This window comes from Microchirus variegatus (genome assembly GCF_963457635.1).
Source record: "Microchirus variegatus genome assembly, chromosome: 10".
NCBI lineage: Eukaryota > Metazoa > Chordata > Actinopteri > Pleuronectiformes > Soleidae > Microchirus > Microchirus variegatus.
Genome location: NC_139811.1, coordinates 9738503 through 9756496, shown reverse-complemented (window position 1 = coordinate 9756496; position 17994 = coordinate 9738503). Strand labels below are relative to the sequence as shown.

The 17994-nt window shown below is 40.5% G+C and overlaps 2 protein-coding genes across 2 annotated transcripts; one reads left to right on the top strand and one right to left on the bottom strand.

Moving 5' to 3' along the window:
* Window positions 1-2505: 2505 nt before the first annotated feature.
* c1qtnf6a (C1q and TNF related 6a) lies at window positions 2506-6855 on the top strand. The gene is made up of 3 exons (XM_083896147.1): window positions 2506-2557; window positions 4345-4591; window positions 6171-6855. The coding sequence occupies exons 2-3, from the start codon at window positions 4354-4356 to the stop codon at window positions 6722-6724; spliced, it is 792 nt and encodes a 263-aa protein (XP_083752273.1). The 5' UTR covers window positions 2506-2557; window positions 4345-4353; the 3' UTR covers window positions 6725-6855.
* A 5176-nt stretch (window positions 6856-12031) lies between these two features.
* chst12a (carbohydrate (chondroitin 4) sulfotransferase 12a) lies at window positions 12032-14731 on the bottom strand (the record flags this gene model as incomplete). Its single annotated transcript, XM_083897060.1, has 4 exons — window positions 12032-12580; window positions 13193-13372; window positions 13518-13670; window positions 14363-14731. 4 exons carry the CDS (start codon window positions 14729-14731, stop codon window positions 12032-12034), a joined length of 1251 nt encoding a protein of 416 aa, XP_083753186.1.
* Window positions 14732-17994: the final 3263 nt, after the last annotated feature.

Here is a 17994-nt window from a genome sequence, read left to right as displayed (position 1 = left end):
TATATGCATATATGTGTATATGTATATGCATATGTGTATATGTACATGTGTACATGTGTATCTGTATATGTATATGCATATATATGTATGTACATTTATATGTATTTTTCTGTTTTTGTTTTATCTCCTGTCAAAGGAAAGGCAGCTGGTTTGCCACCAATGTTGTCAGTTGAGGTTGTTATATTTTAAAATACTATCATCATCATCATCATCATCGTCATCATCATCCCATAAGTAGATCAATAATATTGTTTGGCATTTCTTCCTCTCTGGCTTAACAGGTTTGAGAAAGATGTTCGCTGCTTATTCTACATGTCATATAAATCACTAAGGTCAGTGTGAAACGCTGCTAACTCTCTACCCTCGCAGTATATTTCCGTTGCACTCGGTGACATTGTGTGTACGAGACCAAACAAAATAAAACCTCTGCTCGAAATGGGTCACCCTATGACTTCCTGTGTTGGTGTGAGAGCTCAGGGAGTGGGCCACGTGTGTGTGTGTTTTTCTGGGTGTTTATATGTCCTATCAAGTGGTCCTGTGTGTGAGTGTGTGTGTGTGTGTGTGTGCGTGCATGCGAGTGTGTATTAAAATGTGGTTTGACATTTAACACTGACACAACCAGCGACATCCGTTCGACTCACAGTGAAATTGCTTCTCGTCAATGTTCCGACTGAGTCTTCTTTCCATTTCACAGCAGCTTCAGATGTTCTACTCTGTACAACTGCGCTATAATCAAGAGAGGACATTTAATCCTTCAGGGTCAACAATCAACAAGTGCCACTTGTAGTAATAACAAAATAAAACGGTAACTCTTTATAATAGGTACACACTATTGGCATTAGTTAAGGATTAATAACTATTGAATTCATCATTTATAATGCATGAATGCTCATTAGTATGTAGTTTATAAACACATTTATAAATGTTTTACTGTGTCCGAATAGCTATTTGGTGAGTAGCAACTTTATTTTATTGATTCATATTACATATAATATTATTGTTTGATTTGATTAGTTTTGTTTGCATTGATGATTACAGCATATGCACATGCGAGAATGATTTAGGTTAGCAGCTAGCTAAATTTTCAAAATAGTCAAAAAACACAAGGAGCACATTTTAATTTCTACAAAGTTAGCGTTTGTTGACACCTGCATTTTGTCAGTGAATTATTAAACTTTACTATAGTTTGTAAACATTTTACCGTCTATGTAATTTACTCTATTCGCACAAGATTAGTATTACTTGGGGACCTCTGGTGATTAATAATTATAATTAAATAATAAAATAATAATGGTAATTAATCCAGTGTGAATAGGGCAACACTTGTGTGTGATAGGACGGATTCAAATAAAGGCAAGTTTATATTCAAGATAATTATTGGATCACAAATTTAATACTGAAGAATATTTGCTTTGCTGTAACTTTGACTGTTTTTCCATCTTGCATTGTGCAATTGCCTTTTCATAGGCATTTGGACTTTTTGCAGTAGATGTTTTCACCACTGCTACTTACAGGCTGGATTGAGAAACCTGGTGTCTTTGAGTGAGCCGTAACTCTCCTGCCAATGTTCTTGGACTTCCACACAGTACAGTATGATATTTACATGATGCACTTTGACAGTGAGCTGACTTTAGTCTCAAAAAGAAAAAGTATCTCGGAATGACTTGAATTTTACCATCATAATAAATGTCTTTTTGTTTTTTGAAGAAAAGTCAGTTCATTGTGTGTACATGTAAGTATTCAGTCAATTTCATAATAAGCAAACAGGTTGAAGCATTTGTAATGTGCTCTCTTCATTCTACCACTAGGTGGCGTTTATCAGGTGTAAAATCAAACACATTTTTTTATTTTACACTGGAAAAAATAGAGGCACCAAGAGACAGGGGAAAAAACAAATGTTTTAATCCATGTTTTAATCATGTCTTATGCAGCATGTGTGATGTTAATCATTCATCATCTGTCTTTGATGTCACAGATCCAGATCTGGGCACTGGTCCATGTGTCAGGTTCAGAGCATCAGTCCAAATCACACGTCTGCAACGTAATGACAGCCCTTCACCGTCCACAGATCCGTCCTCCTCTGGTTCCTCTCCAAAAAAAACAAAACCCTTAAAAAAATATAGCTTAGTTACAGCAGAACATTCCTCCCATCATTTCCCACGGCTCTAACGCTGCGTCTTATATCTCTGAGTCTCTCTGCAGCAGCTGCAGCAGCAGTTCTAGGTTCCTTCTCTGGAGGAATTCAGCAAAGACGGCACTCTCTCCGTGACCCTGAGGAGTCGTCTCCCTCCAGAGCTCCAGGTTTAACGGGCCGAGTCTTGTCGTGACATGCATCAAACTCCTGTCATCACCACCCTGCAATTTGATCAAATCACCGGAAAACACACTTGTTGCCTAGAATCTACATAAAACTTGCCATAGAAGACTTTTCCTGAGTGGACTCACAGACACAGAGAGAGGCAGAGACTGTGAGGGAGAGAGAGAGAGAAAGCTGCTGACTAAGGAGTTCCTCTTTGTTTGCTGAGTGGACTGAAGCGGCTGCAGAGGCTTGAACGAGGTGAGACTCATTCACGTTAAAGTCTTTAAAAGTGGAAATTGTGTCATTGTTTACAGATGAGATTGTGACCGAGTCTTTGTTCTATAATGGTGTTGAATGTGTTGCACTGGGATGGATGATGGATGGATGATGGATGGATGGACCGTTTCCAACGCTGCATCTGATGGGATGTCCTGCTTGTACTGACTGCATCTGGTTCATTAATAAACAGTCTTAGGTGCATCTACTCTACTACAGCGACTGCATTTCCATGTGCGTTCACGTGTTCGAGATGAACGCCTGAAGGTCCAGTCGAGCCTTAGAATGAGGTGATTTATGTTTAATGAGACATGACAGAGGTCAGAGGAGAATGAACCTGACTGCTTTGAGATGATGTTACAGCCACGGTATGAAGACTTTATCTGTGAAACACACTGAACTTTGACTTTGATTCACAACTTTCCAGTGCGAATGAAAGGAAGGGGTTTCCCCTCCCACACACACACACATATAAGAGTTATGTAAAATCCTTCCTGTGGCTCAGTTTCCATTTGAGTGACCACAATAATATTTTCTCTGAATATGTACACATCCAAGCAGCACTGCAGGAGTTTGAGTGTGCACGGACGGATAATGAGACGCTGACCTCACACCTCTCTTACGTCATAAGGAGCATAAAAGAGACGATAAAGAAAGAGTCATGTTTTCCACCCTTTTCGGGGTCAGTTTGGAGCCATTTTTTATGCACGTTTCTGTTGCAACGTTGCATCACTTTATAGCCGTTTCGGTCTCTTTTGTTGTTTATTTTATAGGTTTTCTGTTACTCTTTCTTTTTTTTGCAAGAAACGGGCCCTGTTCTCTGTTTCTCTGCACCTGAACTACACATTATCTCTGAAGTCTGAGAGTGTATGTGGCGTCATGGATGCAGGATGCAGCTGGCACTCCACATGTATGTAAACACAGCAGCACACACTGTTCTCGTTACACCGCGCAGAGTCTGGCAAACATCCATGACTTCTTTTTTTTTTTTTTTTAACATGGAAACATTTTCAGCTCGGATCTCTCGTGTGTGAGGAAAAAAAAAGTTGCACGACTGATTTTCCTTGGGGGATAAATTCATCGTTAGGAGTCGACGTTTCTGAGGTAACGGGCAGCAAACATCGTGGGCCTTGTTATAGTCCTGTTATTTTCTTGGATTTGGATTAGAATCACATTAGTGTCAGTCTCTGAGGCACCACTTTCCCCCTCCTCAGACCCAGCTCTGCAGCATGTTCTCTTTAAAATCTCTTTTCCGAGCATTTCATTCAAACAAGCAGCAGAGGATCACTTTTCATTGCACGGAGAATTTATGAAGAAGATAAGTTGAATTTGTGGCGAAATTGGCTTGATTTTGATTTGTTTTGACACGGATCTTAACTCCTACTCCTGCTCTGAGTAATAATGACTGTTTTCTCTGGCTCAGGGAGGAAGATTCCTCTCGTCCTCTTTTCCACTGCTCTGGGAAAGACATCGGGGACATAAAAATGGTCCAAGTTTCTGAGCAGCTGCTCGACCAATGGCTCAGAAAATGACTGACTTTGCTGTTGTGGCAGAGTTCTCCACCTGTATCATACCATGTACTGTTAATACAGAGTAAAAATGTGTTTTTGTGCTTATTCAAAAGAATGTTAAATGTCCTCTGTGACCTCTCTAAGTGGGAGAGCTGTGGGATCACTGGACCGTCTGAAATTCCCATAATCTCAAAGTTAAAGAATGTCAAACTCTGAGGCCTCCCCGTCCAATCATCTGATCATTTCCTCTGCTCGTAGGCAACAACTATGCTGGGACTCCTCCTCGTCCTGTCCCTCTTCTCCTCCTCCCCGGTGACCCCGCTGCCTCCTCACCAGAGCGCTCCTCGTCTTCCTCCTCCTCCTCCTCCTCCTCCTCTCCTCTGCAAGCGCTGCTGTGATTACTTGGAGCCAATAGAGGGCAGCGGAGGCGACGAGCCGCCGCCCACAGAAGGATACAGGCACGTGCCAGAGGTCCGCACCTACATCAACATGACCATCCTGAAAGGTACTTTACGCGCTTTTAAAGGAATTTGTGATATTTATAAATCAATACCAACAAACAAACAAAGAGGAGTCTTGTTTGAGGTCATGAGGTCATCTATATTAGTGTTTCTCTGCGTATCTTCACAGTTAAAGCAGTCGTGTGGAATGTTTTGTTGTTGTTGTTGATATTATTCTGCCCCAGAAGTGATGTAACATTACTTGGGTAACACTTTATATTAAGAAGCATATTCACCATTAACTAGGTGCTTATTAACATGCATATAAGTAGCATACTAGCCTTTTATTAGTCAATATTAAGCATATATTACACTTTATTTAGGAAAAATCTCATAATTTTGACTTTTTATCTCATAATTTCAACTTTTTTTAATCTTATAATGATGACTTCTATCTCATAATTAGGATTTTTTTATCATCTCATAATTATGACTTATTGAGCTCATAATTATGACTTATTGAGCTCATAATTATGAATTTTTAACACATAATTATTACTTATGACTTTATCTCATAATTTCGACTTTTATCTCATAATTTTGACCTTTTTTATTTCATAATGATGACTTTTTCCTCATAATTTCTTTAAAAAAAATTCAATCTCAGAATCATTAGTTTTTAATCTCATAATTATGACTTATTATACCTTTTTTTTCTGGCGGAAACAGGCTTCCATAGGAAATTTGTGGAGCCCCAGAGCAGAAAGGGCTGGAGAACTTTTTCGATTTTTTTTTTATTTTTGGTCCAAAATTTGTCAAAAACGTCATACTATACTATAACGTCCAAATTTTGAAAAAATGTTTGACGAATCATTTTTGGTCCAAAATTTGACAAAAAAAATGTTGGTCCACAATTTGAAAAAAAAAAAATGGTCCAAAATTTGACAAAAACGTCATACTATACTATGTCGTCAAAAATTTGAAAAAGTCTTCGACAAAAAATTTTTGGTCCAAAATTTGACAAAGAAATGTTGGACCAAAATTTGAAAAAAAAAAATTGGTCCAAAATTAAAAAAAAAAAATTGGTCAAAATATTGGTCCAACATTTGACAAAAACGTCATACTAGACTATGTCGTCAAAAATTTGAAAAAATCTTTGGTCCAAAATTTGACAAAAAAATGTTGGTCGAAAATTTGGAAAAAAAAAATTGTCCAAAATTTGCAAAAAAAAAATTTGGTCCAAAATTTGAAAAAAAAAAATTTTGGTCCAAAATTTGAAAAAAAATAAATTGGTCCAAAATTTTACAAAAACGTCATTCTATACTATGTCGTCCAAAATGTGATTTTTTTTTGTGAAAACAAAGTGAGGACCGGCCAAAATGTCCTCACTCCGTAAAATTGACCTCACTTTGTTGGTTAAAAACCCTCTCTGGTCCTCAGTATGCTGCAAATACAAGAACACACACACACACACACACACACACACACACACACACACACACACACACACACACACACACACACACACACACACACACACACACACACACGGGGAGAACATGCAAACTCCATCTCATTTCACCGACAACACCTACTTTGGTCATATAATTTAACTGAAGTATGACAAATATCACCTTTGCACAGGCGATAAGGGAGACCGTGGTGACAGAGGAACACCGGGTAAAGCTGGACAAGAAGGTCCTCCAGGTTCCACTGGGCCCATGGGCTCAAAGGGCAGTAAAGGTCAGGCAGGTCTTCCAGGAGACTCCTGCAAGGTCCAGCACTCTGCCTTCTCTGTGGGCCGCCACAAACCCCTGCACAGCCTGGAGACGTACCAGGCGCTGGTGTTCGACACGGTCTTCGTCAACCCCGACGGTCACTTTGACATGTTCCGAGGGAAGTTCTCCTGCCACGTCGCAGGGATCTACTTCTTCAACGTCAACGTTCACACGTGGAACTTCAAGGAGACGTATCTGCACGTCATGCACAACGACAAGGAGCAGGCCATCGTCTACGCCCAGCCCAGCGACCGCTCCATCATGCAGAGCCAGAGCCTGCTGCTGCAGCTGAGGCTCCAGGACGAGGTGTGGGTGCGACTGTACAAGAGGGAGAGGGAGAACGCGGTTTACAGCGACGACACGGACGTCTACGTCACTTTCAATGGATACCTCATCAACGCAAGTGTGGACGACCAGTGAGCAAGAGATGGATGACGACCTGAAGATCTGTAGAGTGAGATGTAAAGATGATGAAAACAAGTTATATTCTCCTTTATGTTCTTTACTTTCAACATAGACACAAAGATGTCAACATGGTCCACTGCGGTGCTAAAAAAGATCACAAACTCACCATTTTGTGACAATGTGCAATAAAGTGAATACCTAACTTGCACTGGGTCTCTCCTCTGTATTTATAATAAGACAATAAGACATTTTTTAAATATCCTTTGCTAAATGAATTATTGAGTATTTTAGGAAAGCACACTCATTTGTCTCTCTTGCCAAACATTAGATGAGCATCTGGTCAGCTCAGCTTTGTGTTAATACTCAAAACAGGTGGAGGAAATCTGTGTTTAAAGGTGCCGTACGTAAGAATGTGGCCAAAAACGGTTACTACATTCAAATTCAAAATACCGAGGTCTTTTAGGTTTCGTTTTCTGACGTAACTGGCAACCCGTTGTTGCTCGGCAGCTGAGACTCTACTGACTGCAATGATTGGTAGACGGCGGTAGGTGGCGCCACATGCCAAAACATTATTTCAAAACATAAACATGATTTGCAGTCTGCAAAATTTATTTTTTAATGTGAATATTTTGTCTGTACTGTTGTTGTTGGTGAGTTCAGTTTGTTATATGAACATTATTCCTGAGTCTCTGTGACATATTAGGAGGATTTTATGGCCAGTTGCTTTAGATTTATTACATAATGCACCTTTAACTGTTGAGTATTTAGGTTTCTGGCTGCCTGAAACAAGCCCACCTTTCACATAGGGTGAAAGGTGGGCTACACTCGGGACAGATATGTCCACCTATGGTCAATGTGTCCAATTTGCCTAATCCAGGGTATATGCAGGAATCCTGAAGTTAATTTCAATACATTTTTAAGACTTTTTCCAAGACCTTCTCAAAATATTTAAAGACCTTATCGCCTCAATAAGGTATTCAAAACAGTTTGAGTTTGCAATTAAATCTATAGAGCACAACCATATACCATTTTGGATATTATTTCGCACCAGTAGGAGTCACAAGAGCATGCCTGGGCATTGCTGTTTTTAACGTATTTAACAATACTTTTTAAGGGCCTTTATTTTCCCAAAGTTCCCAAAAAAAGTTTGAATACTTTTTTAAGACCACGCGGACACCCTGTAATCCCCAAATCTGTATGTTTTGCATGTAAACTCCATGCAGAAAGGTCCATGCTCCAAAAGGCCCTTTCCTAAGGCAAGAGTGCTAACCCACTACACGTCGACTGAGATCCATAAATTACATGTTTGCAACAAGGTTGAACTGTAAATGTCTTGTTATTTTTACCACAAGAGGGCAGTAAAGCGTTTCCTGGTAACCTCTTTATACTGTAGATACAGCAGAATGCTGAGTGAGCTGATGACAACAAACCCTGCACTCTTAGAAATAAGGGTTCCAAAAGGGTTCTTCTACAAGGGCTGAGGTTCTACCAGGAACCATTTGCTTCTGAAGAAAGGGTTTTTCAAGGGTTCTTGGTAACACTAATGGTTCCAGTAAGAACCATTTTGATCCAGAGAACCCTTTAAAACCCCTTTCCTGAATAAAGGGTTCTTGGTAACACTAAGGAAACAAAAAGGGTTCTCCTATGAGGACAAGCCGAAGAACCTTATGTTCTATTTAGCACTTTTATTTCTAAGAGTGTGCCTCAGTTTTTAAGGATTTAAATGTTCCCGTCTCTCCCTTTAATGTGTTAAAATGGAGACTGTGATGTATTTACTGCATTTTGTGACCCAACATTTGTAGTCGGCACTATAGGCTGAGGCTCATGGGAGGAGGGGTGGTCGTGCAGTGGAATGGGACTTGTAGTTTACAGTTCACTGGATGTTCAGGACAAGCAGTTTTTCGACTATTTGGCAGAGGAGTGACACAAGTGACACTAGACAATGTGTGATAAGAGCGCGTTCCTGTGAAAGCGTTTCCTTCCTGGACATCTGACACTGTGTTTTCCTCCCAGAGCTTCCTGTAGACCTTCATGTTCATGCTCTCAACGACTCAACTTCTCTGTTTCATGGCGTCGAAGCAACAGGACAATGAATTATTCCCACGAGAAGGTCGATAATAAATCTATGTCAGTGTTATTGGATCTGGATGTTATTGTGCTATTATAGACCGTATAAAAGAGAGAGACACAAAGACAAAGACAGATCTTCCGTCATGCCTCCACCTCCTTTATTTTGAAGACCAGGTGATGAACAACATCGTAATAGAGATGAGACTTTGCATTTGGGAGAGAAAAACCGCCCCCAAAAAACATGAATGTTTCACAAAAACAGAATTTGGCATGTGCGCCAGAAGAGGAATGAGGTCAAAATGTAGGACAGAGTTTGGTATTCCAGCTTTAACTAAACTTAAAATAAAGCAGTGATGTTGAGTTTCTAGTATTCTGATTCTGACAATTGTTTGTCGTTGGCACTTCAGCAGAATAAAAAAAAAAAAATCACAGAAGATAAAACAATAAAAGAACATAAAAAGACACAAGAGATATAAAAATACTGTTAACTTGGCCATCATCTGGGGGGAAAAACTGAGACTTGGGTGTTTCATAAATCCATGGAATTTGTGTGTGGACTGAGCCATTAAAACGTCAAAGATTTACAACAGTGTCCCGTCTGACAACGCTGTTAGAAAACAAATGAACCCAAAAAAAAAAGGCAATAAGACCATGCTGTAAACACTACATAAGAACATCTACTGTGTAGACCATGACATCACCTATGGTATAAAAATCACATGTAAGAATAAATCCAATGTAGTTAAAGGAAAAACACAGAACACAATACACAGAGTCAGGAATCCTAGAAATTCCAAGAAAGAGACAAGATCTTGTATTTCCTTTTTTCCCCTCTCACAATAACCACACAACATAAACAAAGTCCAGTTCATCAAATATACATCACTGCGGCTTCATATCTCCCTCTCTCTCTCTCTCTGACTTGTGTAAAAATGAAGTCCTTCTACAAAAATACAGTTGTTTTTTTTTCTCCTATGAAAACATATGCAACCAAAGGCACTATCTTTTCATCCGACCATTCTCTCATGAGTCACAAGTTATCGTCAGCAAACCTTTCCTTGTAAACTAAAGCCTCATCTTACACCGACGTCGTAGCTGTAATTAAAATGCTAGCAACGGCCCAACCTGTGGAGTTAATTAATGCCGCATAGTAGCATCTGAATAACACTCGGTGTAATGTGTTCATCTCCTTTGCTATTAAATCTGCATATGATTAAAAAAAAAAAAACGCTCTCCAGCTTCTCACCCACTACAGTTCAGCTTGTGCGACTGGAAAACACACAGAGACGATCGAATGCTTCCAATAACAAGACGTGACGAAAGCAAAAAAAAAAACGTTCCCTTTCAGGAACTCTGCGCGCTGTTAACGTACACGGGGGCTCTGAAATCAAAAGAATGTCAAAACTCCAGTTTTAATCCTCAAAGACAAGCTGAGACAAATCCAGCTGTTCAGTGAGGAGCTGCTGTGCTTCTTCAGGACAAGCATCTTCATGCTGTAACCTAATCCACCACGGCTGTGTGTTGATATATGCGTGTATACGTATGTGTATAAATAAATTCTGCCCGGTTTGTGATGCTCTTGCAAGTCGCTCCAACAAACACATAAAAAAAAATCCAGTTTCATGCATAAATAATAATAAACATTGCACTTTACACAGTGTAAAATAAATTAGCGGAGAGCTAACGCATCATAAACTGATCTAGTGACACCGTGGTCACCGTCGAGGCGACGTCCTGCTGTGACGCCTTCGCGATCGCCACCAACGAAAGAAGTGGTGTGACATCGGTTAACCTTTTTGAGTTAAAGCAACACTATGCGATGTTTTGTTCACTGTAACATAACGGCTTCCCACTCATTTGGATAAGTCAGTGACTCTGTAACTGAACCTTTGTCCTTGGGCCGATTGTTCAGTGAGTTTTTTGTTTTAAGTCCCTTTAAAGTACAGTATGGTTCTACAAGTTCTTTGACATCATTGTCGGCACCGACTTCTCCAAGTGTGCCACCAGCATGCTGCAAACACCATAAAGCGGCCTGAAACATGGACGCTTACGCAAATACAATACACAAATACGCAAAAGGACACAAAGCCTTCACTTGACTAAAGGCTCATAACCTAATAAATTAGACTGGTCCCCTAAGTGATATCTTTAGAACATGAGTTTTCTCTGTGGACTTTGGTGGGTCAGAGTGAGTCGTTTACAAACTAGTTTCCAGTCAGAAAAGGCTGTTTAACAGAAACATGAAGCATTGGAAATATTATTAAGATATCATAGCCTTTCATTTTGTAAGCTTTCAGTTAAAGGTAGTGTGGGAGATCATTTTCTGGTGCATTTTTTACTCAGAGCTACTACAGAGCTTATGCTAGCTACCGCAGAGCTTATGCTAGCTACCGCAGAGCTTATGCTAGCTACCACAGAGCTTTTGCTAGCTTGCTAAATCCAAAGGAGACAGTAGCAGCAACGTTATGGCAGAAAAAGTGCCAACAACAGGTGTTTGTCGCAAACAAAACGTGTTTTTTGAGAAAGCTACCGTTGAGAAAAAAGCTGACGCAGATCGATCGAAGACCAGAGTGAACTTTGGTGCTGCGTTTGAACGGTGGCGACAACTTAAAGCCCAGAAAGCCATGGTGGCTCTGTTTCTACTGGACAGGTATGTTAACTTTATGTCTTTGTGAACTTGTGTGAGTATTTTTGTTTTTTTTGTATGAGTTTTTTGTATTCGAAAAAGTTAGCTTTGGAGGGAAGTATGAAGAAAGGGACTTTTGAATTCAAACTATCCTGTTTTTCCAGGATCTCCAACCCTACCTTTAAGTGGCTAAATTCAGGTTTTAGTGTCCATGTCACAGGCCGGTTCATGACAAAATTCATTGCTAACAATTCTCATACAACCACACTACAAAACCTGAACAATCCCCTTTGAGAACTACACTACATGGGCAGCACATTAGGGACACCCACTGTTTGCACAGGCCAAATCTCACTGTTCTCACTCTGACTTGTGCTTCTAATCGTCTTTGTGATTCGATTTGATAAAGAAGATCAGCGATGGTTCATGGATGTTACCTGGCTTAGTGTGATTATATAGTGTGCTTCCTAAGAGGCGTGGGTGTCCTCAATGTGCACATTCAATGTAGAACAGACGACAGATCTGCAAACGCCAGAACAAAGGGTTGTCGGAGTGCGCATTACTTCATTATTTAAAAAAACACAACGTGTCTGTGCAGGTAAGGGTCAGTTTTGTAGAAACTTGAGTCACTCATTGAGAATGGAGTCTGGTCTGTCATAGCCAAAAAGCCTGAAGTCAGGTTCATACAGCTTGAAAAGTTTCCTCCTTGCCTCCACAGGGACTGCATTGAACCAATCAGCCTCCCAGCTGCTGGCCGTGAGGTTCCTGTGCGTGGTGGGGAACTCCACCACGTTGTCCACCCGCAGCAGGCGCAGTAGATGCTCAGCATCGTCTTCGGCCGTCTCCAAGTGGCCCACAAAGTCATACTGGATCTGGCACGGGTGGCAAAGCCGATAAACCTGCTGCCAGTGCTCGTTAAAGGGCGCCTCTTTCTCTGTCTGAGGGTCCAGCAGGTACTGGATGAAGTGGGAGAAGGACGGGTGGACGCCCACGGCGAACGCCTCGTCCACAGAGGCGGGAGGCGTCGGCTGGTTGGCATAGTGACGCAGCATGACCTTTGCAAAGCGCCGGTAGAAGTCCTCGTTGTGGAGCTCAAATTTATTCCGGTAGGCAGAGATGAGACGCACAAAGGGATCGCGCACAAAAATGAACTTGGTGTACTTCTTCAGCTTGACCTTCAAAAAAATACAATATAATGGACACGGTTAGATGAGATTAGCAAAACAAATGAGACAAATATATTTTTTTTTTTATCACAGCCACAGTTTTATCTATTTAAATGACATCTGAATTAAGCGGCCAACAGTTTTGTGACAGTCCGGATCATTTCCGTATAAAATACGAGAAACAGAATAATCGAGACAAGGCGCTAGGAAGTGTTGTAAGATGGATGCTGATGGCATCACAGATTATATTAAACCTTGTAATTTAATTTTTATCTTAAGTACAGGTGCAGTTCCTAGAATCCTACCCAATCAACCTGTTCACTGACTGCAGCCACTATCACTGTTGTTTCACTGGTGAGTAAAACCATTTTTGTTTTTATTCTACATACTTTCAATGGCCTTACTGTCTCTTTGGCGAGTTTTTACGGTGAAAGTGCCTAAAAGAGACTATGTTTACGCTTAAAGATGCTATTAAAGAGCACTAACTGAATTTAAATGTTGCCTTTATGTGAATTATGCATTAAGTGTGCGATTTTACATTCAAATATCTAGCTAGTCTAAGCTTGAGTATTTTTTATTTATTTGTGTATTAGCTTTTTAAATGATGACACTTCAACAGACCTTCATGAGGTGCTTCGCAAACTTTCCGTAGCGTTTCCAGAACTTGTTGAAGGTGAAGTGCATGCTCATGTTGTGGACCAGGTCTCTGGGGATGGCCAGTGGGTCTCTCTGTGGAACACCGTCCTGCAGCAGGCTCTCGCTGAGGACAATCATGATCCGCTTCCAGTTACTGCACGCCACCTGAAGTGTGTGTGTGTGTGTGTGTGTGTGTGTGTGTGTGTGAGGGAGAGGAAGTGGCTCAAAGTTACTAAGTCACCTTCCAAATCTGAAGCATGTTATGTAATGAACAGACAGACGACGCGATGCTGTGGGTGCGTTTCCGTACCTTCGGGACGTAGCAGTAGATGATGCCGTGCCTGTCGTCCACGATGAGGTGGTCGAGCTCTTTGTTGGGAATGTCGTCAAAGGATCGGTTTTTGCCAGGAAACGTGACGCTGTCGTTGGAACACATCTCCTGCAGTAAGCGCCGCCGCTGCTCCTGATTAGCGGCAATCGATAAAGCAAACGCAACTCATTAGCAAACCTAAATCTTAGATATCTGCTAGGGATGCACAATATTGGCTTTAATAGGACTAATGACAAAAATAGTGGGCTGAAAAAGCGGCTACCTCCTTGACTCCTATGCTAGCGCCCCCTAGAGCTATTATTTGTTTTACGCTTATTTATTTCGCACATCGATGTACACATCGGTGTACGTTTGTGCTTTCAGAAATCCAACGGTTTCTTTGGATTCCGATTTTTGTTTTTCTGTTAATACGCTCTTTTAACATGCAGTAAATTAACAATAAAAGAACTGCCAGGTGTTGAAAATTCTAAGTGCTCTGGAAAAACGGGCAAAAGCACTTATTCACAGGACTTTTTCGTTGCCTTTTTATGTTAACAATAAGCAAAAAAGGCTAGGTGGAAATTTTGTGGCTTACGGGTTTTAAGCGTTAACCGCTATTAAACTATAGCGGTTGAGCAAAAGCAAAGACGTATAGTATCGGTATCGGTATCGATTGTCGGACCAAGCACGTCTTACATATTGGCATATCAGATATTGGCAAAAAATCAAATATCGTGCATCCCTAATATCTGCTCATTTAAAAAGAAGAGCAGAGGAAAGAAAACACACCTTTTTCTTACAATAAAAAGATCATTTACAACTAAAAAATGAACAATAATATTAACCTGTCTCTGACGGAGCTCAGCTGCCACTGGTGTCAGGTGAATCTTCCACTCCCTCCGCGGAACATATGGCTCCTCTGCTTTGTCCGATTGGTTGCCCGTGTCTACAGGGGCGGGGTCTGTGGGCTCACCAGTCCCCGGTTCTAAGAACTGGTTAACAAAGGCGTCGATGTCGGACAGGAAGGACGGCGTTCTGGAGGTTTGAGTCCTCTGCTCTGGCGGGGGGTGATGCGGGATTTTGGGACCCGGCGACACGGGAGTGTGCAAGTAGAGGTGCGAGGCGCCGACGTCGTCCCAGTAGATGATGATGAGAAGGATCATGAAGGCCGAGCCCAGGACGACGAAAACGCGGAACATCCTGGACGTTCCCATGGCGACTGCTGCTTTGTTACAGGATAACCATAGCAACAGGCTAACGACTATACGGGGCGTCCCTACAGCATCGCCATGGCAGCAGATTGAAATAGTTACCTGGATCTTTTTATGTGATCGACTAGCATTCTCGCTACAGGGTCACCATGGCAACAGAGTCAAGGTCCAGGAGCTCTCTCTCTCTCACCATGATGATAGATAAACAGCAGCTACAACGGAGTCTGAGGAGGAAACTGGACTTATCATGATGTTGGAGCTCTGCAGGAGTGAAACTGGAGTGTAACTGGAGTGAAACTGGAGTGTAACCGGAGTGAAACTGGCCATCCGTGGATTAGCACTCACATCTGCTCCATGGCTGCAGCTACCTGCACACAGAGACACAGACAACAACAACCATGTTATCACTCTTTCAACCTATATAAGTGTGCAATAAACATGTATAATCAGTGCAATATGTCCATGTTGTACATATCTGGGGTCAAACAGTTGTAAATATTATTTAATATTCCGAATTATTCAAGATTTTTGTGTTGTTTCATAATATATTTGTACGATTTATAACTCGTCGTGGGACTCAATATCTTATAATTTTATTCCGCCTCCTTTTTTTGCAGTGTGTCTCATCGATGATGCACAACTATCAGATGTTTATTCCATCAAAAGGAGGATTTAAAGACCAAGGTCGTGAGCCAATACATGTAAGAGCGTGGTTGAACACTTTTTTTTTAAATTCCTGTACATTCAGACTATCTACTGTACGTAGACAAACATTAAACATCTTCTCATGCGGTCTTTCTCTGCCGCTGAAGCGAATTTTGAAACTGAGCGAGTCTGACAGTTTTTTAAAACTCGGTTCCGTTCAACAAGGGATGCACTGAATTTCTCCCTCACCTCTCAGAGCTGACCTCACTCCCACTCCCAGCAGTAAAATCACAAGTGGTCGTCAAATATCTCAAAGCTGCACTCTTCGGCGTACTGTAAAGTCATATGTTGAGCACTGCACAAGTGCTCTGCTGTGCCCGTATGCCACGCTCCTCCGTATGCATTATGGTACAGCATGGCCTCATTTTTTTCTTTTAATACCGAGCTCCCTTGAAGTCATAAAAGCCTCTATGTTATAGCAACCTTTGAAAGAAGGCCAGAGGCGAATATTTTATACCTCGCTCTTGCTAAAGACACTTTCTCTGCTCACTGCAGTCTACAAAAATCACCTATTACCATGCGGAGAACTGCAGAAAGATTGTCTGAACAAACACACACAGTTGCCTTTTTGACCCAATCAGTCCTGATTCTTAATCGTCGGTCTGTCCTCACCTTCCTGTTGAGATTCAGAGTCAAAAGAGCGTCGGCAAACCGGTCTGACTTCTAAATTTGGAGCTCTCGTGCAACAGTCGTGGTATTATTCCCCGTCACCCCTGGAGCTAAAGAGAGGACCATTGACATGGAAAGTCATCTTTTCCCCTCTGCACTCACACATCCCACAAATTAACTGCCATCCAATAATGTGCATTGCATCAGCCGCACTAGCTGATAAAACAAAGTATGCAAATACTGAAATGAACCACATTTACAATTAGTTTTTCCCCCTAAACTCAACCTCATAATAGTTTAATATCAAATTAAATTTTTCTGTTTGTCTTTTTTCAATTTTATTAGGCATATTATACTTATTAGTTCCCATGGTGACTGTTGCTTTGTTTTACAGGATTTCATAAGCACAGGCTACAGCATCACCATGGCAACAGATTGACATTTTTTATGTGGTCATGAAGCAAATATTTGACTTCTTGCTCGTACTAAGACACTTAATGTGTGTACAATTACACACCACGCACCAAATGGCGAGAAACAGCATTCAGCTTCTGTGTGTGCAATAAAGGGAATTATATGCACTTTATATCATATTTCACGTACTAAATGTTGTTTAAACAAAGCCAGAGCATTCGTTTGAACAATTTGGGGGAAAATATCTTGCAATTTTTCACCTTCTGCAACAAGCTGCAATTCAGTATTGACTGAATGATGACACGTTACCACACAATCATAACACAAGTTACTCTATACCAGGGTTCTGCAACCTTGAGAATCAGAAGAGCCATTTTTTGACGCATCTCCACCCAAATATAACTCATCTATTGCTGCAAAACCTATTATAAAATGAAGATGACATCATGTATTTAAGTTATAGACCAAGAACTACACTGGCATTACCTTGAAACACTTGAAACTTTGTAGATCTAGTCGAGTCCTTCCTTTATTTGTGCAAAATCAATCAAATAAAAAGTGAAACGTCTTTTTAGTAGCCTTAATATTAAAATGTATTATTATTTATTATATGTCGTATTTATTTCTTGCCTTTATCTCTAAATAAGAGGTGTCCACTTTGAAAGATACACATTCAAAAGCTATAGGGAGCAACTGCAGAGGGGCTAAAGAGCCACATGGCCCTAGAGCCACAGGTTGCAGACCATTACTTTATATACACTAATTATTTTATTTTTTTTGTTTATTATTTGTTATTAATTTCTTAGACATAGTTGTTGACCCATTCAAATGGGTGGTAAATTAGTAAAGGTAAAGGTGTATATTAGTCACTAAGGTACTGTATTATTTTACAGTGTATTGTGATTTTGGGTCACAATATTTTAGAGCTGCAATTAATCGATTATTAGCTATTCATAATCGATTAATCTGTCGATTCTTCCTTGTTGAAGAAATGAAGAAAATATTCACATTTAAGAAGCTGAAACAATCAGAAAGCATGTAAAAAAAGCTTCAAACAGATGAATCGACTATCAAAATAGTGGACGATTCATTTAGTAATGATTAATAATGGAGTAATTGTTTCGGCCCTTCCGTAGTTTGCCATCTTCAAAGAGGGACTCTGTATAAAGTTACAAATTTAAGATGAAAATGCGATTTTTTTTTCCCAACATGTAGGACATTTATTTACAATTAGACAGAAAATAATGTTTGTTTCAATGTGTCCTAGTTAAAATATGTTCAATCATTCTTTAAAGGTGCATTATGTAATAAATCTAAAGCAACTGGCCATAAAATCCTCCTAATATGTCACAGAGACTCAGGAATAATGTTCATATAACAAACTGAACTCACCAACAACAACAGTACAGACAAAATATTTGCATTAAAAAAATCTTTTGCAGACTGCAAATCATGTTTATGTTTTGAAAGCATGTTTTGGCATGTGGCGCCACCTACCGCCGTCTACCAATCATTGCAGTCAGTAGAGTCTCCTCAGC